The sequence below is a fragment of the Pinus tabuliformis genome, chromosome 7 (genome assembly GCF_031772625.1).
Source record: "Pinus tabuliformis cultivar Carrire ecotype Pingquan chromosome 7, CPIR1, whole genome shotgun sequence".
NCBI lineage: Eukaryota > Viridiplantae > Streptophyta > Pinopsida > Pinales > Pinaceae > Pinus > Pinus tabuliformis.
The window spans coordinates 225,828,628-225,848,577 of record NC_142293.1 but is presented as its reverse complement, the minus strand read 5'-3'; the positions used below and the strand labels follow the sequence as shown (position 1 = coordinate 225,848,577).

General features: G+C 42.0%; 1 protein-coding gene across 1 annotated transcript in view; it reads right to left on the bottom strand.

Moving 5' to 3' along the window:
* The window catches only part of LOC149246672 (anthranilate synthase beta subunit 2, chloroplastic-like), a 165,277-nt gene extending 162,921 nt beyond the window's left edge, over positions 1–2,356 (bottom strand). The window contains exons 1-2 of the mRNA XM_089457994.1: positions 2,161–2,356; positions 1,801–1,982 (exon numbers count right to left, since the gene is read on the bottom strand). Coding sequence (XP_089314120.1) covers positions 1,801–1,982; positions 2,161–2,293 — 315 coding nt within the window. The 5' untranslated portion in view covers positions 2,294–2,356. The remainder of the gene's footprint in view (positions 1–1,800; positions 1,983–2,160) is intronic.
* Positions 2,357–19,950: the final 17,594 nt, after the last annotated feature.

Here is a 19,950-nt window from a genome sequence, read left to right as displayed (position 1 = left end):
AGAAAACTATTAAAAACAAGTAGGCCTATACATCTAAAGCTCTCCTCGACAAGTGACACAAGTCAAAGCTCCAAGGTGATGACAATCCACAAGCAAGGCTCCAGAACAAGGGTGAACCTCATCCATGATCCAAGGCCCAAAACTTCCCCTCTAAGGGCTCCAATGATCCAATGCCTCTCCAAGTCAACATGCCATCTTCGAGTTCACCCACTTACATGTCCACTCAGTGAGGCGAAGCTAACATAAGTCAAGTACAAGCCTCCATGTAAGCAATCCAAGTAACCCCATGTTGTCTAGGACTCAATGCCAATTGCCAAATGCTCCTCCTCCAATGTTGGGTGATCTCCAAGCATGCAACCTTTCCATGTGATCAGCATGTAGAATGTCACCAAGCTGTCTCTAACCTCCAAGGAAGATGTTCAATCAAGCATCCATATGAGGTCTAGCAACCAATCAATAAGCCACCTCAAATGTGCAAGTCCATCACTAATCAACCAAGGGCTAACCATACACCCCCAAAGCTAACACAATTGAATGATCCTATCTTCATGCAACAAAACCTTCAACTAAGGTGTAACTAGTTGCTGAACAAAACACATGATGCAAAGCCCACTGTCTTGGAGGATATTGATCCCCCCTCGAAATGGTCTGCGGAAACTTGGCCTGCTGAATTTGAGGATGATGACTTGGGGGTGGATGAACTTGGATCCATTGGGGGTGGATGCACTTGGGACCATAAGCAGCACCAAGCAATAATGCCCCCAAAGGATCAAGGAAAAGTCTATAAGAGGAGGCAGAGGACTATGATATTAATGAGGATCCCAATATAGGGGATGATTTTGGTGATGTGTGGTTATTTGTTGTAGCATGATCCTTTTTAGCTCTAGAGGCCATGTAAAGCCTTCATATTTATATATTTTGTTTCGGATATGTATCACATTTGGCTGCCAATTTGTTGTATTCACCATTAGATGCTATATACATAGACAAACGTTGCATATTTGGTGTCTAGTGCCTTATAGTTACGTTGATATACATAAATATATATTTTTTAACTTAAATTTGCATATTTTATGTATTTTTAGGCAAGTCGTTCTTCAACCCCTTTTTTTGCTGGTTCCGGTCCAGTCCCAGTTTGACCCTCCACCGTTTCCAGTTCTGATAACATTAGAAAGCTCAAATAAAGTTTGGCAGTAAATAACCAGCCTGGAAAATCAAAACTAACTCGTACATCTAACAGGAGCACACTACTATTGCAAAATAGGATGGACAGGAAATTGCATACAATGTTCCTAGGGTATACAATTGGGTTCTCAGTACTCGGACCATTGGTATTGGCACTGATTTTGTATATACACATAATAGATCAATATAAATCGAGTATATGCAGATACTGTTAGAAAATTACTTATGGCGAATAGCAACTCAATGAGTTACCTTTTCCCAATAGAGAAAGTCTTCGATGCATAATTTGCCGAAAAACACCAAGTACTAAGTACAAGGTATGGGATATGGTTACATTTGATCAGTCAGTCGCAGCACTTGACACCAATCCCATATAGATGACATGAAATTCAAAAATACTGATCAGAACTATAGCATGATACGATAGACCTGTTTGGTCTAAGTCGGCCTTGAATAATGACAATAAATAAACAATAAGCCAAAAAAAAAAAAACAAAACAAAACACTTGACTCCCAAAGTATTGCATGATTCTGGCATACAATGCCATATTTTATATTCTCCTAAGGGTATCAATATGTAATCAAGGGCCTAAACAGAAATATATGAATACTGACCTGGCAAAGATTGTAAGTGAAACTGTCATAGTTATCGATCACCAAAATAGTCGGCTCGGGTTTACCATGTTCTGGCAAATCAATGGGCATTTCGATCTCTTTGGTTTTTGTCGCTTGTGCAGGGTAAGCACCTTTTATTCTCAAGGAAACCGAAGAGAAATCATTTGAGTTCGCCAGAAATTCTATTATATACAGACAAAGACTAATGAGTGAGAGAACATGCATATGAAACCAACAAATTTCTGAACAAAACGCATGGCACTCACAAACAACAGACATAGCCTGCAATATATCTAACGAAAGAAAAAAGAAAAGGAAAAGAAATGCAATAAGTATGAGATGCAAACAATTTGTTCTTACTTGTGGCAATAGAGCTTTGGGAAGGGCTGAACTTGACGAATTTGCTGCGACTCGGTTCACTTTTAGTCATGGCCATGTCCAACCTTGATCCTATCAAACCAGGAGAAGCTGAAAATGCGGTGGCCATCATCATGATGACTGCAGAGAAATTCTAATGCCTGTGAAATGAGCGGGACTTTTAATACCGGAAACATCTTATAAACTTTTTTCGAGGTTTTTTCAACCATTTCAACTCTCAAAGTCATTTTTACCCACGTCTTCTTGCTATTTCGTTTGACGGCCGGTCTAGTTGATAATTTTTGGTGCTAAGGCTGAATTTTGACTGTTACATCTAACTTTTGTTATGGGAGGCGTTTTGTAATTTAGATTTTATTTAATAAAAATAAATAATTTGAATAAAAGAGTTAACTAATTTATTTAGTAATTAATAATCTTTTATAAATGTATTCTTCATACCATAGTATTTCATAGGTTGGAATTATTATGAGTTTATATATTTTATTTATTTTTAATAGAAAATTATACATATTTGGTTATATAAAAATAGGCCTAGTAATAAAATTAACTAATTAGTTATTTATCGAATAAACAAAATATTTTATTCCCTATATTATTACGAGTTTATTTAGTTTTGATTATTAGTAAAGAAAAAGAGAGTAATTAAATTATTAGGTTTATGGTTTCTAGTTCAAATTTTTATTTTTTTATTATTATTTTCTTCAATTAAATATATTTAGGTACATATGAATTTAAAAATAAATATATCTAACAAATTAATTAACTAACTACCATTTCCCTAACTCTTGGACCAGTCAAATATAGTTGTTGGCCTGTCAATTGTACCTATTCCCTATGGTCAATTATAGTTGTTTTTTCTAGTCGTTTGAATGATCTGTCTCTCTATTTAACATTTAACTTGTGCCTGGATCTGGTTCTTCATCTTGTCCTCATGATGAACCACACTTGTTAATTCAAAATGCGTCGACATATGAATTTTGATGTGATTATCACCAAAAACTTGTCTCAAAAATTTGATATGGATCAGGTAACCCTCAATTTAATAATTTATATATGGATTCAGCACCCTTAAAACCCAGGGCACTTCAAATGTGCAGGGATTACCCATCAAGCTTTTGATTTCAATAAATTCCTGCCAGACTTTAGAGAAATTAGACCAAAAAAGCTTCCAAAAAGTCACACTAAAAACAACTCGTGTATGTATATATGTAATTTATTAATGGATAAAACATAAATAATTAAATAAATAGTAAGATGAGTTGAAATTTATTTTATAATTTTCTTTTATTTATGTTTTGAGTTTAAAGTTTAAATATATTTTATGAATTTCTTAAATTATAAATTAATATATATAATTTGAGTTTAAAGTTTAAATATATTTTATGAATTTCTTAAATTATAAATTGATATATATAAATAAAATTATATAGGGAAGTTCTCTAATGGGGTTGCAGAGTGTGGTTGGCAGTGGTATGGGCATATGTGTCCACCACCTAAGTAACAGTTATAATGTTGGATATTAAATTAGGGGTATATGTGTCCACCACCTTAAGTAGCAGCCATAACGTTGGGCATTAAATTCGAAGGGTGCATTCGCATGTGAACCAGGTAATTTTGGAAACTTCCTAGGATGGCTAAAATTCCTTGCAATAGGATGCAGGGGTTTTGGTGGAATGTTTGTTTGGGGAACCTTAGCCCCTTGCCTCAACTGGTTGTCATAAGGCCTCACCTTGGAACCTCAAAACAACAAGAAGGGTGGTGTGGTTGCTTTGGAGTAAGGGAGTTGTCGCCAAGATTGAAGGATATTATTATGGAATAAAGGCATTGGTTTGGGGGCAACCTAGTGCACAAGCTCACTTTTCACGACACGGGTTTGCAACTGCCCTCTATAACTACAATCTTCCTACTAGGTGGTATTATGTGCATGGCGATTCATCTCTTTCACAATATATCTAATCCCCGCCAGGTCTTATAGTTCTGCAATAGTGTCATGACTTAAAGTTTGGCTTGCTCAGTGGAGTTTTATTTCCATTGATGTTAACATTAATTGGCTTATAGTTTGGGTGCATTATTAGAATGACGATATTAGTGGTGCAACTAGGTTGGCTCTTGGGCCTAATAGAGGGGTTCTTTCTGATCTAGTTGATCCCTTGTGGTTACCCTAGGGACCGGTTCTGTGGTTTTGTTTCATTCGTGATTTTATCTCTACTAGGCCTTAAAACTTTGTAGTTGTGTCTTGGTTTTTAGCTTGGTTGGTTTGTTGGTGTTTTATCTCTAATAATGGTAATCAGAACTAGTGTATAGTGTGGGTTCATTGTCAGAACAACGATATTTGTAATACAATTGTGTTGTTTTTTAGGTTTGTGAGAGGGATCCTTTCTGCTTCAGTTGATCCCTGGGTGTTTTCCTGGAGTCTTATGGCACGGTTCTACTTTGTCTTAGGTTCTGGTGGGTTGGGTTTCCTTGTGGCCATTAAGCAAAGAACTTAGTTGTGGGGTTTTAGTCATATAGCTAATTGTTATATTCATTGCATCTTTATTTGGTTACTCAGGTCATGTTGTTAGGTAACTCATGCGTGGGTTTGCTTTCAATATGGTTTGAGCCTTTCTCCTGCAGCCCCTAAGTCGAAAGCTCTGTAATGGGTTATCTATTGTGTAACCTATCATGCCTGATGTAGTTTTTATATTGCAATATACCCTTGCTAGTCTGCCACCATGTAGAGACAATGTATAAGGAGTCGGAGAGGCGAGGGGGACGTCGGGGACCACAGGGAAGGAACTGTGACCACCAACAAGCTCAAGAGGTTGTGGATTTATTACATGCAAACATGCTTGAAGACACTCGTAATGAAATGCATAATTTAGAAGCCATAGATGCCAAAGATCATCATGCAATGTCATATTAATAACTTTTGGAGGAAACTAGACAATAGATCTCATACCCTAGCCACACCAGAGGTTACAAGAAGTAATACCTCCAAGGGTTATTTTTGCATTGTAAGATGAAAACTTTAATGGGAAGAATATTGATGGAAAGAAAGGCTTATCAGTATAGTATCTTTGCACACCTTGTTGATGTCAAACTAGAGCAGTGTAATACGTGATTCCATATGGAGAGGATGGATACTTAGTTAGCCCACATAGAGAGTCACATCTCGTGCATCGCCACGTCTTTTGCCCCTCTAAGTTCTAATGCTTGTGATCTTGCACAAGTAAACTCTAATTGATAGTTGTTAGATTGTTATTGTCAAACCCTTTTTGGTATGATATTCTCATAAACTCTCTAGTAATGTTGCAGAAATTATAGTCTTTACAATTTTGGTCTTGCTACTCTATTAACAGATGGTCAAAATACATGGTTTCCCACTCAGTAGGTTGAGACCATCTATTGTAAATTTGGTTGGTAGTTGTTGGCTTAGTGGGGCCTGACCCAGGTTTAGAGGTAATTTAGCCAAACAAATCCTGGTACTACCAGCCCTTTCGACAACAGTCTGCAGAGCGCAGACTAAGGTCTCACACGAAGTAGTATGGGAGGGTGCTAGAACTAGGTTTCCGCGCCCTAGAGATGTCTGATGAGTTCAAGTGGTATGCGGTTTGATCCTGCGTGCGGGTTGCTTCGCGCACTTTCCCACACTTTGCAACCTGATATACTGCCTATGCATAGTGCTACTTAGGGGCTGATCGTTGTGCTTCTACGTTATTACCCAAGACTTTACTAGTATTCCAATATTAGTGATTATCTTAGCTTTAAGTTATACTTAACAACATAAACCAGTTATACAGGCGCGCGCAGTAAATAAACAGTACATTTGCAAATTATATCAAACATGCATTAACCCAAGAACAGATACACAGAATTATGATAAAAATTCTATTTATTAATTTCTTCCTCGGTTACAAACTCGACTCCGCCCTGCACACTCAGCTGCAGGGGTCCTCGCACTCAACTGCGGACTACTAGGCCTCTACGCACTCAGCTGCAAAGCCTTCTCCTACTTTATGACCCAAAGACACACTTCACACTGTGACTCAATCACTTAGACTTTTCATGCTCATCCTCTATTATCTATCTCCTCTACACTCAGAGTCTCGCTCTATTTATGCAATCCCATGGTCCATGGACCATGGGTAGGTCTCTTTAGTCGACATTACATTACAAAACTAGGGCGAACAACCCTATGACTCTATTATACTTTTGCGCTCTGCGCCTGCAATTCGCGGAGCTTTACAACAAAATTCGGTCAAAACTTGGGCTTTGAGCCCCAAACATGCCTTGGGAGGATTCCATGTCCAACATGCCCCCAACACAAACATCGTGACTTGCTCTCGAGTCACTCGGTGGGCGCAGCGATCTTTGCGTGGACTCTCTCCACCTGTTCTCGAACTGTGTTGAGGCCAGCAATGCACTAAGCTACTGCTTGCTGGTCTGTTGCATCCGTTGTTCTGAGACCTATGTGTCTGAATTTATTCACTGCATCTGTACTAGTATCCCCTGCATATGTTTATAGTCTCGTGCCTTTGTTCGATCCTTGGAGCATGAAGACTGTGCTTCTGCCGGTTAGTCAGATACCCTGCCCACCCGTGTAGGGATTCAAGTTGCTGCCATTCACTTTTCCTAGAAAAGGCTCTCCATGTAGTTTAGCTAGTTGTACTGCGCCTCCATCGGTGACCTCCTTAACAACGTATGTTCCCAACCAATGCATTCTGAATTTTCCTGGGAATTTTTCAAACTTACTGTCATACAGCAGCAGTAAGTCATTTACCTTGAAGGTGTGTAACTTAATATGGCGATCGTGCTAGGCCTTTTCATGCTACTTCTGTACTTGCTGATGAAAACCAGCCAAGAACCATTCCTCCTCAAGTTCTTCCCATTGCTTGATCTTTTATTCTAGAGCTTTGCAGTCCATCATACCTGTGAGCACTGCTATGCGCAGACTAGGTACAGTATATTCCATTGGCATGACAGCTTCCATGCCATAAACTAGCCGGAAAGGTGTTTGTCCCATCAGTTTCTTACACGTTGTCCTATAAGCACATAGTACTGCAGGTACGCGCAAGTCCCAATCGCTTTGTTGTGCGTTGCACACTTTGGTTACTGCAGTCTCTAGTATTTTTTTGAATGCTTCTACTGTCCCATTGGCTTGTGGATGATATGGTGTGTTTTTATGATGATACACCTGGAACTCTGTTGTGAGCGCGCTGATTGTTTCGTTCAGAAAATGTGTACCGCAATCACTCATTAAGATTTTCGGATAGCCAAAACGTGTCAACACATTTTCAAACAAAAACTTCGCAGCCGTAGCGGCCATGCAGTCTTTGACCAGCTGCGCTTCCGCCCAGCGTGTCAGGTACTCCGTCACGGTGATGATGTAGTGCGCACCATTTTTCCCTTGGGTTTGATAGGTCCCACAAAGTCGATTTCCCACTTTTCGAAGGGTTGCAACGTCATTTGTAGATTCAAAGGCATTTCGTCCCTTCACGATGGTTTACCAATCCTTTGACATACATCGCAAGCCTTACAATGTGCTTTTGAATCCTGATGAAGGGTCGGCCACCACAACCCTGCGCAGAGAATCTTTTGTGATATTGCTCGTCTTGCATAGTGTCCTCCTACAGTGCCCCCATGTGCTTCCATGAGGATCTGAATTCGTTCAAATTCAGGTACGTACCTTCACAATATTTCATCATTTCCCATTTTATATAGGTGTCCTGCGATGATAGAAAAATTTGTCGCGCGCACCACCGATTCCTTCTTCTATTGGACAGAGTATTCCTTCGACGCAGTCCTTGTTGCCAGAAAGTGGATTATATCTTCAAAGTGTCCATCCACGACGCGTACAGCAAAAAGCTGAGCGTCAAGTAATCCTTCCTCCAAATTAGTAGGTTCCTCGCCCGTCTCAATATGCGACAAGTGATATGGTCCTATGTTCAGGCTTCAAGGCTTTACCACGACCTCAAAGTCATATTCTTGGAACAACAAGAGCCACCTGCATATACGCCCCCCCAACACAAGCTTATTGACCAAGTATTTTAGCGTGGAATGGTCCTTCTGTATACATCTTGAAATGTCCTCCTAGCAAATAGTGCCGGTATTTTTGGAGCACGTACACCATTGCCAGTCCCTTGCACGCAGTTGTGGATTAGTTCTTTTCGGCTTTTGACACTCTTCGACTTGCAAACGCGATGGGGTGATCCTAGCCTTCGCCGCCTTCTTGTGTGAGTACTGCTCCCAACGTGATACATGACGCATCAACATGGACATGAAACTCCACATCCCATTTTGGGAAGACCATGATTGGAGCAGAGGCCAATTTCCCCTTTAGGACATCCATGCTTTTCATGCAATCATCATTCTAGCAAAATGTGACATCCTTTTTCAATAGTTTCTCCATCGGCGCGGTGATTTTGGCATAGCTTTTGATGAACTTCCTATAGTACCATGTGTGTCCCAAGGTAGCGCGCAACTGTTTAACACTTTCGCGGTGCTTCCAAATCCATAATTACTGCAATCTTCGCGGGATCTACCATTAGTCCCTATTTGCAGACCACATGTCCTAGTAGGTTTCCAAAGGGAATGAAGAACATACACTTCTTAAGGTTCAACACAATCTGGTGTCGTCATCAAGTATCTAGCATCAAGCGTAAGCTTGCTACATGGTGCTTAACCAATCCAAAGACAATCTAATCATCCAGATAGACCTCTAGGAACTTGTGGATGTATCTTTCAATGCGGCAACAACTATGCGCGAAAATATGGCTGACATGTTCTTCAACCCAAACGACATAACAGTGTATTGAACGCAGCCCTATTCAGTCATGAAGGTGGTCTTGCTACAATCTTCCGGCACAATTTTGATCTGGTGGTACCCTGAGAACCTGTCCGTGAACGAGCATGCTTCTTGTCCGCCGACATTTTCCAATACTTCATCTGTGAATGGAGTCGGGAATGGGTCGTGCACACAGGCATCATTCTATTTCCTGAGGTCCACGCATATTCTTATCTCACCCTTTTGCTTCTTCTCCTGTACTACCATATGGCTTACCCAGTCGAATTCTTCTACTGGCACAATGATTCCAGCTGCAAGCATTTTGTCTAGTTCTATGCGGACTTTTTCCTTGTACTTTGGATGCAAGCAGTAAGACTTCTGCTTAATCGGCTTCACGTCTGGTCTCAGGGTGATCTTCATCATCCCTAAACCACCAACGATCCCCTTTAAGCCCCTAATCTTGGTCGAGGATAGGTCTTGGTACTTGCGGATTAACTCAGCGACCTTATCCACCGTGGCATCATCCCAATAGTCACCGAGCGTTGCATACTTTGGTTCAACCTCCGTCCCAATGTTTACCTGCTTTGTTTTTAGCGGCACGATGATGTCAGGATCTTCAATCAATGGTCCTTAAACCTCGCGATAGCCTTCAATTTCTGGAATGTTGATTTTTCATGGATCCTCATCATCCTCCTCAATATTTACATTGTAACACTCCAGCGCGCAGCTCAGCAAGGTCTCCCATTGCGGCTGAAGCACTTCCATTGGTTCCTGGGGTATTCTTAAGATAGTTTCTTTTACTGCTTGTAGTGCACTATCAACAATATCCCACCAACGATCCTCAAATGTGAAGGTTAAAAAGAATCCTTCGCGCAAGATATCCCATTCGTTCGTGCCATGGTGGAGCTCCATTTCTATATACCAATTCATGGGTATAATATCTAGGGTATGACAAAACACATGCACCCACTCAGGTTGGGGCTCTTCCCCACAGACCTTTGTCCATTTCGCGAGGTGTGCTCGTGGATCATCCCGTCCGTCATACTTTTCTTTTAACCTCATCTGAGGCTTCCCAAATTGTAGGTGCATCATTCTTATGCATTCGCGCCAGTCCTCAAAACTTCCTTGATGTGTAACCCACCATCTTGCGGGCGTAGCGCGTAGTACCCATTTCAGAGCATCGAAACATTGTTGTTCTAGTACTTTTCCTTCAAACTTGTTTAGGAAATCATCCACCTCGCTCAATCGGTCATACATAGGCATATCTCTTACCTCTGTTGCCACGCAGCGCAATGACCTTATCATCATATTACAATTGAGCGTGGTTACCTTGTGTAACCAGTTTTGCCATCGTTCTATCTCTTCGTCCGAATTTGAGGTGAAAGAGGTTTCGCGCTTCGACATGATCTTGCCATCCGTGGTTGGATTTACCCAGTCTTGCTCCCCCGTGGTTATCTTGTAAATACAGTCTAGATCGTCGTCGTTATCACAGTCGCGCACCGGCTCTTTGTAGTGTGATCCTTCCGCAGGGTCTAAAGGTATCACTACCCACAGTGACTTTTTCTCAAAAATCATTTTGTGCTTCTTTAGATTTATCACTCCGTTCATGTCAGTGGCCCAGTCTATTCCCAGTAGCACGGGATAGGGATTGTTGTCATTAACAATATCTATCACTTCAAAATCTACAAGCACGCTCACACCTTCAATATCCACCTTTATTCCCTTAAATCTTCCCATGGTTAGGATCTTTTGCTGGTTTGCCATTCGCAACTAGATCAGTGACCATTGCAATGCAGGCCTACCCATGCACTCCCATGTCTGCTTTGGCAAGATGTTTCGCATTTGATCCTAGATACAGAATCACTTGATCCATTTCATATTCCTAGATCTGCACGGTCAATCTCATCTCCCTTCATGTTCGCGTTGTGTGCTTCCCGAGCTTCCAGACTACACGCGGTCCCAACACATCTAATGATGAGTTCTTGTAGTCCGTTCATAGCTTTGTTGTCGCGCAGCAACTTCATGCATGTCTCTAAAAAGGTACTGAGCATTGATGGGTCCATTTCTGATTCCAGTTCTTCTTTACTACCTGAAGTGGAGGCCTCCACAAAGCTCTTCTTAGCTTCCATGAATGTCTCCTTAACGCGCTCCAAATCAAATTCTGGTTCCTTCGTCAGGGCCTTGTGAAACCATCCACTCTCTTCGGGCTACTTGTCTTTGTCATCTCGTGTCGTAATACCACTTCGGAGCATGATATTTACATTAGGGTCTTCCTCGTGCAGTTCAGACCTCATCATTTGCAAGTTCTGAGTCGGGGGAGGTTGGAGTGTTCCTTTATCGCGCAACCTCACTATCAGCGTGGGACAGTCCTCCATCTCATGATCAAACTGGGTACAATATAAGCATGATGGTCTCGTCGGATTTGTACAATCGCGAGCATAATGCCCTGGCCCTCCGCAATTGTAATAGATCAGCTGTCTGCGACCTCTTCGTAGTCCCATTCGACCTTGACCTTGTATGCGACCTCTTCTTGGTCCCATTCCACCTCGACCTCATCCGCGCCCCTAAAATCCAGTGCGCTTCATACATGAATTTGGTCGAGGGCCCGTGTTTCGGTCCGAACTCTATAGGTAGGGGTCTGATCCATCATCTGTTCATAACTTCTACACACTTGCTCATCGTGGCCTACTGACCTGCAGAAATTACAAAACAACTGTCGAGAACTCTGCGTATACTTCTGTAATAGGTGGCAGTTATCCGTGGCATGCTTCCCTCCTATCTAACAAATCGTGCACCATAATGCAGGCGCCGCGCTCAGTCTTGCTTGGGTCTTTGGTCTCAATGGAATTGGTCCTCCTGCCACTAGGTAGTTTATGAATACTGGACAATGGTCCTTGTCATGTCCTTGGCCCTTGCACTTTACGCACCATACCTCGTCGCGCGCTTCAAGGCGAGCTGTCCTGTCCTGTTTCAAACTCTGCATCTCGAGGCACAAGTTTTTCAACTGCGCATGGATCTGTTGAACTCCCAGGTTAGGATCTTGTATTGGGGTCTCATGCAGTCTCATTGCAATCTCCAAGGCCTCGCCTTGAGTGGATAGCTTCTGCTATGACAACGCAGTCCTTAGATGCAACGTTAGTGACGCTACAAACCATGCATGGCGTTGTCCATTCGTCAAGGTCATGTTGGCTTCACGAATCATACCCTTCAGTCTCTAATCCAGCTCCCATGTGGTCTCGCCTAAAAGCATCGCGATTTCCTTAAATCTGATGATCGACTATGTCTCTAACTTTGGCCTGCTAAATTCCCTGTTTAGCGCGGCTTGGATATCTGCGATCCCTGCATTTGGATTTTCATTGGAATGCTTAATGTACCACGTCAGTGTGTGATCCTGCAAAGCACTAACTAATGTTTATTTCTTTATATTGTCATCCGTGACTACTTGCGCTTCCCATACAGCCTTTACCACGAACCAAAACTGGTTCGGGTCTTCGTTCCCTACTCCTTTGAACACCGACAACTTTATCGCGCTCGCCATATTGAATTATGGTGGTGGTGGAGGTGGTGTGGGTGAAGACGGGGATGAAGATGGTGAAACTAGTGGTGATGTAGGTGGGAGTGGTATGCGCAAAATTCGTTGCCTTATCAAACTAATCGCGCTTCTTGGTGAAACCTTCGCGAGCTCTTCCTCGCTTTCTTGTGGAGGTGAAATCGAGGGGCTAGTTTTTAGCTCTGCACTACCTTCGTTTCTGTAGATCCTTCCACTTCGCGTAGCCCCAAACATCAATTTATTCACATAACCCGTTTTTCACACAATAGCATTTTAATCCAAGTGTTCAAAGATTTAATGTACTTACCTCACGGTCCTTTGAGGAAGCATCGTTCTGCCTCGCTATAGATGACCGAAGTATCTACCGCAAACTCGGTGAGAAATCCTCCTATAATTTGATCGAGCCAATAGTCCACAACGCGCATGATCTTATCTTCCGATGCTTCCAATCTGCGCACCAACTCCGGAGTCCACACAATCGGTTTGTTGAGCCTACACCTTCCTTGATTGTCTACTATCTTCGTGATCCACTCGTACAACTCAAAGGGGAAAGATGCAAATAAAATTTTGTGGATTTGTGTATATAAGTAGCAATCTAACCACTCTTCCTTTGATAGTCGTGGATTCCTATTTTCCTGCGTCGCGAACTCGTGAATCTTCCTGTCCAACCACTCTTCAATTCCTTTCTTTGTCGGATTCCAGTGATATGACATCAGATATCTCTTATGCAGATCCCGGTCCCAGCAACGAAACCATTTGTTGGCTGCCTAACCCAGGTTCAGAGTTAATTTAGCCAAACAAATCCCGGTACTACCGCCCCTTTCAGCAACAGTCCACGAAGCGCGGACTGAGGTCTCACCCAAAGTAGTATGGGAGGGTGCTAGAACCAGGTTTCTGCACCCTGGAGATGTCTGATGAGTTCAAGTGGTCCGCAGTTTGACCCTGCGTGCAGGTTGCTTCGCGCATCTTTCCACACTTAGCAACCTGATATACTGCCTACGCGCAGCACTACTCAAGGGCTGATTGTTGTGCTTCTGCGTTATTACCCAAGACTTTACTGGTATTCCAATGTTAGTGATTATCTTAGCTTTAAGTTATACTTAACAACATAAACCAGTCATACAACAGTAAATAAACAGTACATTTGCAAATTATATCAAACATGCATTAACCCAAGAACAGATACACAGAATTATGATAAAACTTCTCTTTATTAATTCCTTCCTTGGTTATAGACTCGACTTCGCCCTACGCACTCAGCTGCAGACTACTAGGCCTCTATGCACTCATCTACAGAGCCTTCTCCTACTCTACGACCCAAAGACACACTTCGCACTGTGACTCAATCACTTAGACTTCTCATGCTCATCCTCTATTATCTATCTCCTCTACACTTAAAGCCCAGCTCTATTTATACAATCCCATGGTTTTCGGACCATGGGTAAGTCTCTTTAGCTGACATTACATTACAAAACTAGGGCAGACAACCCTATGATTCTATTATACTTTTCGCACTCCGCGCTCGCAATTCGCAGAGTTTTACAACAAAATTCGGTCAAAACTTGGGCTTTGAGCCCCAAAACATGCCTTGGGGGGATCCCATGCCCAACAGTAGTAAATGGATGATTTATGTAATGGCTTTTTGGTTGATGTGAGGTAATAAAATCCAACTTACAATTTTTTTTTTACATACGGAAGTTATTTATGTTATCCCATGAAGTGTAGAATAGACTATGACGGGGTGTATTGTTAAGGCATTTTGTGATGTGAAGGTTACTATTTTGAAACTCCATAGGCAAAAATTCAGCCATGTTAAGGGTTGGTGTGGCCTAAGCTGGATGTGATCCCCGGGTGATTTTGATAGCTTAGATGCCCCTAGGTTGCGGTTTGTCAAGCCAAAGGTTAAGTGTGTAGTCATCTCAGGATTCACACAACTTAATAAAAATAAATAAATAAATTTATTCTAATTTATTTGTTACTAGTTTTTATATCTTAATGTTTTTCCTAAAGAAAAAGTGTTTTTTCCTTTTATTAAAAAATAGTGTTTGTAATTTTTTTTTAAATAAAAGACTTCTTTTTTCTAGAATAATTTTCTCCCCTTAGAAAATATTTACAACTTTTCCGTCAAACAAAAAAATTTGAATTATTTAAAGAATAAATAATTAATAAATAAACAAAAAAGTAAGCAACGTCACTTTTAGATTTATAATCGATTTTATGTTTTTTTTTTTAATGGTACCAATCGTGAAAGGCCTAATGTCAATTAATTGGTAATTTTAACCCTTAAAATAAAATAAAATAAAAGAGAAACCTAAAATCAAACATTAAAGGAGAGAGAAAAGAAAAGAAAGATAAAAAAAAAACTTTAAGTATTTTATTCATTGTTGACTTTGTATTGGTTATGCGTTGATTATAAATATTTACCTATTTGTTACTGTAAAAGATTAAGCAAATTTTTATGCAACCAACTCACACGATAGAAGAAAAGACAGATCAACGACTTAAAAATTATCCTCTTCGAGGGGGAAACCTCCTTTACATTACATAAATGAAAAATTCTTGGATGATACAAATGACAAGGCCTCTTTTCTATATATAGGAATCTAAAGGGTCACAATATAATGAGAACCTACATAACAATAATAATGTAAGGGCACAAAGAATAAAAGCCATCTTGCTCTACAACCTGCGAGATCCGCAATTCGCGCGTTCTAAACCTTCAAGCGCGCCCGCTCTCTGTGCATCCCGATCCCTGCGGATGTGTCCGCCGGGGGCTTTGCTTCAAGCTGCGGTCGGGCTGGCTGGATCTGCTGCTCTTCATGGAGGAGTTGACTCCCCCTCAGGGGTCTTCCTCCCCTCCTCTGCCTTCCGCCATTGAGGCCTTCAGAACCTTGCTGGCCTCTCTGCCAAATAAGAAATGCATGGAAGCTGCTAAGTTTGTGAAAAAACTTGAAGATATCCCCGAGATCGCCCTTTCGCCTGAAGGTCCGATTCAGGTAGCCTTGTCTCTGGCAGATCGTACTCTGGTCGGTCAGTTTACAGGACTATGGCCTTCCCCAAAATCAATTGAGAATTGGGTCACTAGGAACTGGGCTCCTCTGATAAAAAAATAAGGTAACCTCTTACTTCCTCGGAAGAGGATATTTCTTATTTGAATTTTATGCAAAAGAGGACAAAGATCTCATTTTCAGGAATGGCCCCTACTTCATGGGCCCCCAAGGTCTGTATTTAAACAAATGGACGCCAGACTTTGATCCGGCGGTGGATGTGCCTACAGCGGTCCTCGTATGGGTAAGACTCCCCAATCTTCATGTCCACTGCTAGAACTGGGACTCACTGAAACATATAGGAAACTCTCTTAGGAAATTCATAGACAAGGCCAACAACAAACATTAGTACGACTGTGCCAGAATTTGTGTGGAGGTAGATCTGGAGGTCGGACTACCAGAAGCCATCAAAATAGCTGTAGGTCCATGGACTCATGTACAAAAATTGGACTATGAACAGCTGCCGTTCAAATGCCGAAAGTGCCATGTCTACGAACACTTTTCCAGAGACTGCCCATCCAAAGGGTTGGAAGAAAAAGGGAAGGAAGAAGGGTGGAATCAGGCAAAGCATCCCAAAACTTCACACAAGAAGAATGCAAATGCAAATGTGAAAGCTCCCCAAGTGGGCCCTGTTTAGAAACCATCCATGGAAAGTCAAGGAAACAAATTGAGATCCTTGGATCTGAAATTGTGAACACGCAGGAGACAGAAATCCCTAAGGATATCCCTCCATCCAAAGCCTCCCCCTCCAAAAGCGTACCAGAGAGATCCAAAGGGAGGATATCAGAAGAAGAAGAGGAAACCCAAGAGTCCGAGGAATCGGAGGAAGAAGGGGAAATAGGTGAATCCTAGTGTACTCCTAGAAGATCTACAAGAGGACGCATGTCAGCAAAGGAAAAAAGAGATCATGAAACTTATAAGGACAAACTTCAGGGTAGCCAGCCAATGCTAGAGAAACTCCTAGCAAAAACCCCGAAGATGAAGAAGATCCAAACCCAGAGCTCCAAAGGAGCTCATCAAAACAAAAGTAAATGATGAAAATAGTCTCCTGGATTTGTAGGGGAATGGGCAATAAAGCCAAGGAAGAAGCAATGAACAACTTAATAAGATTGGAAGCCCCGGACATCCTTCTCATCCAAGAGACTAAATAGGAGGATTCAGACTTCCTCCAGGCAAGCAAAAAAATTTGGAAGAAAGACGGAGCGTAAGCAATCTCTGCCTGTGGAGCATCGGGAGGACTTGGGTCGCTCTGGAATCCTAATAAGTTCTCATTAATCTCTGAATACCTAAACACTCATTGGATTTTTTTTTAAATGCAACACTTAGAATCTAAGGAAATTATTTGCCTATTCAATGTATATGCTCCTAACAATGCAGGTGAGAAAAAATTATGTTGGGACTCCATCAAAGACTTGGGAGATCTAGAGAATATGGAGAATACAATCATAGTCGGAGACCTCAACCTCACCCTCCTCTCGTCAGAAAAAAGAGGAGGCAGCATCGTCAGAGATTCAACAAGAGAATTAGCTGAAGACATCATGCAAGATTGGGATCTGATATACATTAAGCCGACCACTGGTAACTTCACTTGGTCAAATAAGAGAGTTGGCTCGGGTTACATAGCTGCAAGACTTGACAGATTTTTTTTCCAAAGCTCCTTCCTACTTCTTGGATTAGAAGTTAGAATTCGCATTCTTCACAGCAGCGTTTCAAATCACAAGCCCATCAGCCTAGAGTTGTTGACCCCCAAGGATCTGGGGCCCATACCTTTCAGATTCAGCTCTCTCTGGATCAAAGAGATAGAATTTATGGAAAAGGTCAAAGACTGCTGGAAAGAGCCAGTGAAGGGATCCGCCTTTTTTATTTGGGAGGAAAAACTCAGAAGGGTTAAAGGCATGCTGAAAAATTGGGCTAAGACCCTGCCCAATCCTACTACGGAAAGGAAAAAAATACAAAGTGCGCTAGAAAGTCAGCATCTCCATCTTGAAACAGTTGAAATCACTAAAGATGAGTTGGAAAAGGAGGCCAAGCTCCAGCAAAGTTTCCACAAGGCCTGTTTGGCAGAAGAAGAATATTGGAGGCTCAAGTCCAGGCGCCTTTGGCTCAAATCTAGAGACAGAAACTCCTCCTTTTTCCACAAACAAGCCCAAGCCAGGAAAGGCCACAACTCCATCACTAAAATAAAAGAAGACAACTGCGTATTGAAGGACTTTGCCAGCATAAAAAAGGCAGCCTCAGAGCACTTTGAGTAGCTGTATAGAGAAGATTTAGGAGCTGGTCTAAATGTTACTCTGTTGGACGTTGTCCCTAGCCTTATCTCCTCCAAAATGAACCAGGCTCTTGAAGGCAAAATCACGCAAAAGGAAGTCAAGGAGGCACTTTTCGCAATGGATCCCGATAAAGCTCCGGGACCGGACAGTTTTACGCCTAGATTTCTCCAAACCTGTTGGTAGATTATTGAGAAGGAGTTCTTCAAAATGATTCAGAAGTCCCAAGACTGTCAGAAGATTGGAGGCTACACAAATGCATCCTTTCTTGCCCTCATTCCCAAAGAGAAAGGAGCAAACTCTTTCAGCAGATTTCACCCAATCTCCTTATGCAATATTGGGTACAAAGTGATAGCTAACAGGTTGAAAAGAATCCTTCCCAAAATCATCCCGGATAACCAAGGTGGATTTATTCATGGCAAGCAACTGGTGGACAATTTCGTTCTAGTTCAAGAGGCGATTCATTCCAGCCTACACCGAAAGGAAAAAGGTATGGTTATTAAATTAGATCTAGCAAATGCTTTTGATCATGTTAGACATAGTTTTTTGTTTGAGGTGTTGCAAAAACTGGGATTTGGTCAAAATTTCATCAAGTGGATTAGAGCCCGTATTTCAAAGCCTTGGATTGCCCCCCTGGTGAACGGTAGGGCTACTGAGTTTTTCAAAGCCACTAGAGGGCTAAGGCAGGGGTGCCCCCTTTCACCCCTCCTATTCGTCCTACAGGCTTCTGCTCTCAGTTTTTATCTCCAAAAAAAGCAGCAAGATCAAGACATCGCTGGCCTGTGCATTTCAAGAGGGGTAAAAAGCATCAAACATGCCCTCTTTGCGGATGATACATTACTGCTGGGGGCTGCATCTCCTCATTCAGTAGTTAAATTCAAAGAAGTTCTGGAAGATTACTGTAAGGTCTCGGGCAGTGTATTAAACAATGGCAAATGCCATATCTATTGTTGGAATCTTCTTGCTTCAACTGCAAGCACCATTGCTAGATGCCTCGTATTTGCAGCTTCAACTTCTTGGTCCTCATTTAAATATCTGGGACTACCCATCTTCCACAAGAGGGCCTTGAGTAAAGATTGGTATCCCGAGTTAGACAAATTCAAAGCAAAAATGCAGGCCTGGGGATCCTCTTGGCTCAACATAGCTGGAAAATCAGTGCTCAGCAGCCTTCTGTTATTCAAATTCTCGATTTTATTGGCGCCCGTGGGAATCATCAAAAAGATGGAGGAACTAATCAGAAAGTTTTTCTGGAAAGGAGGCAAACAAAATGAGAAGAGAATTTCTCTAGTCAATTGGGAAATAGTCACCAGCCCAACTCAGGAGGGAGGACTGAACTTTAAAGATCTCAGTGTCCAAAACTTAGCCATGGGAGCCAAATTGATTTGGAAAATCATAGCTCCAAATCCAGGTTGGGTGCAAGTTGCTTTGTGGAGGAAGTACTTCAGAGGACCGAGACTTAGATGCCTGGATCAGCCCAAGAATCATTTCAAAACTCCTTTCAGCAGGTTCATCAGCAGAACTGGCTCGTTGATAAGGAATCATTCCTTCTAGATTCCAGGTAATGGAAGACATATCCACCTCTGGAACGACAGTATCCTGAATAGACCCCCGCTGGCAGAATTGAGAGACATGACAAAGTTGCAGCGCTGGATGTCAGAGGCTAGCATCAACACATTGTGGGACCTCTCAATCTGGAAGGGTGATGTTTGGACGGGTTGGAAACAGCTCCCAATTCCACCCGCCTTACGATCAGATCTGGCAACGTTCACCACGAAATTGCATGGGCTGGCTCCAATTCATGCACGCAGGCAGGACGTGAGAGGTTGGGGCTCAAATCGGGCAGGTTACACGGTAGCCCAGGGCTATGCTAAATGTCTAGAGCGGCCTCACGTGCCTCCCAATCCTGCCCCCTGGGTTGGCATTTGGAAAATACCTTCAATTCCTAAAGTCGACCACTTTTGTTGGCTTCTCTGCCATCAGAAAATTCTAACTGAAGACAAGCTTCAGAAAAGGGGCATCTTTGGGCCGTCTAGATGCACTCTTTGCAAGGAAAAATCAGAATCTGCCTTCCACCTCATGATCGAGTGCAATTTTGTATCTTCCATATGGCAGGAGCTTCTTGTTTCCTGGAAGCATAAATTC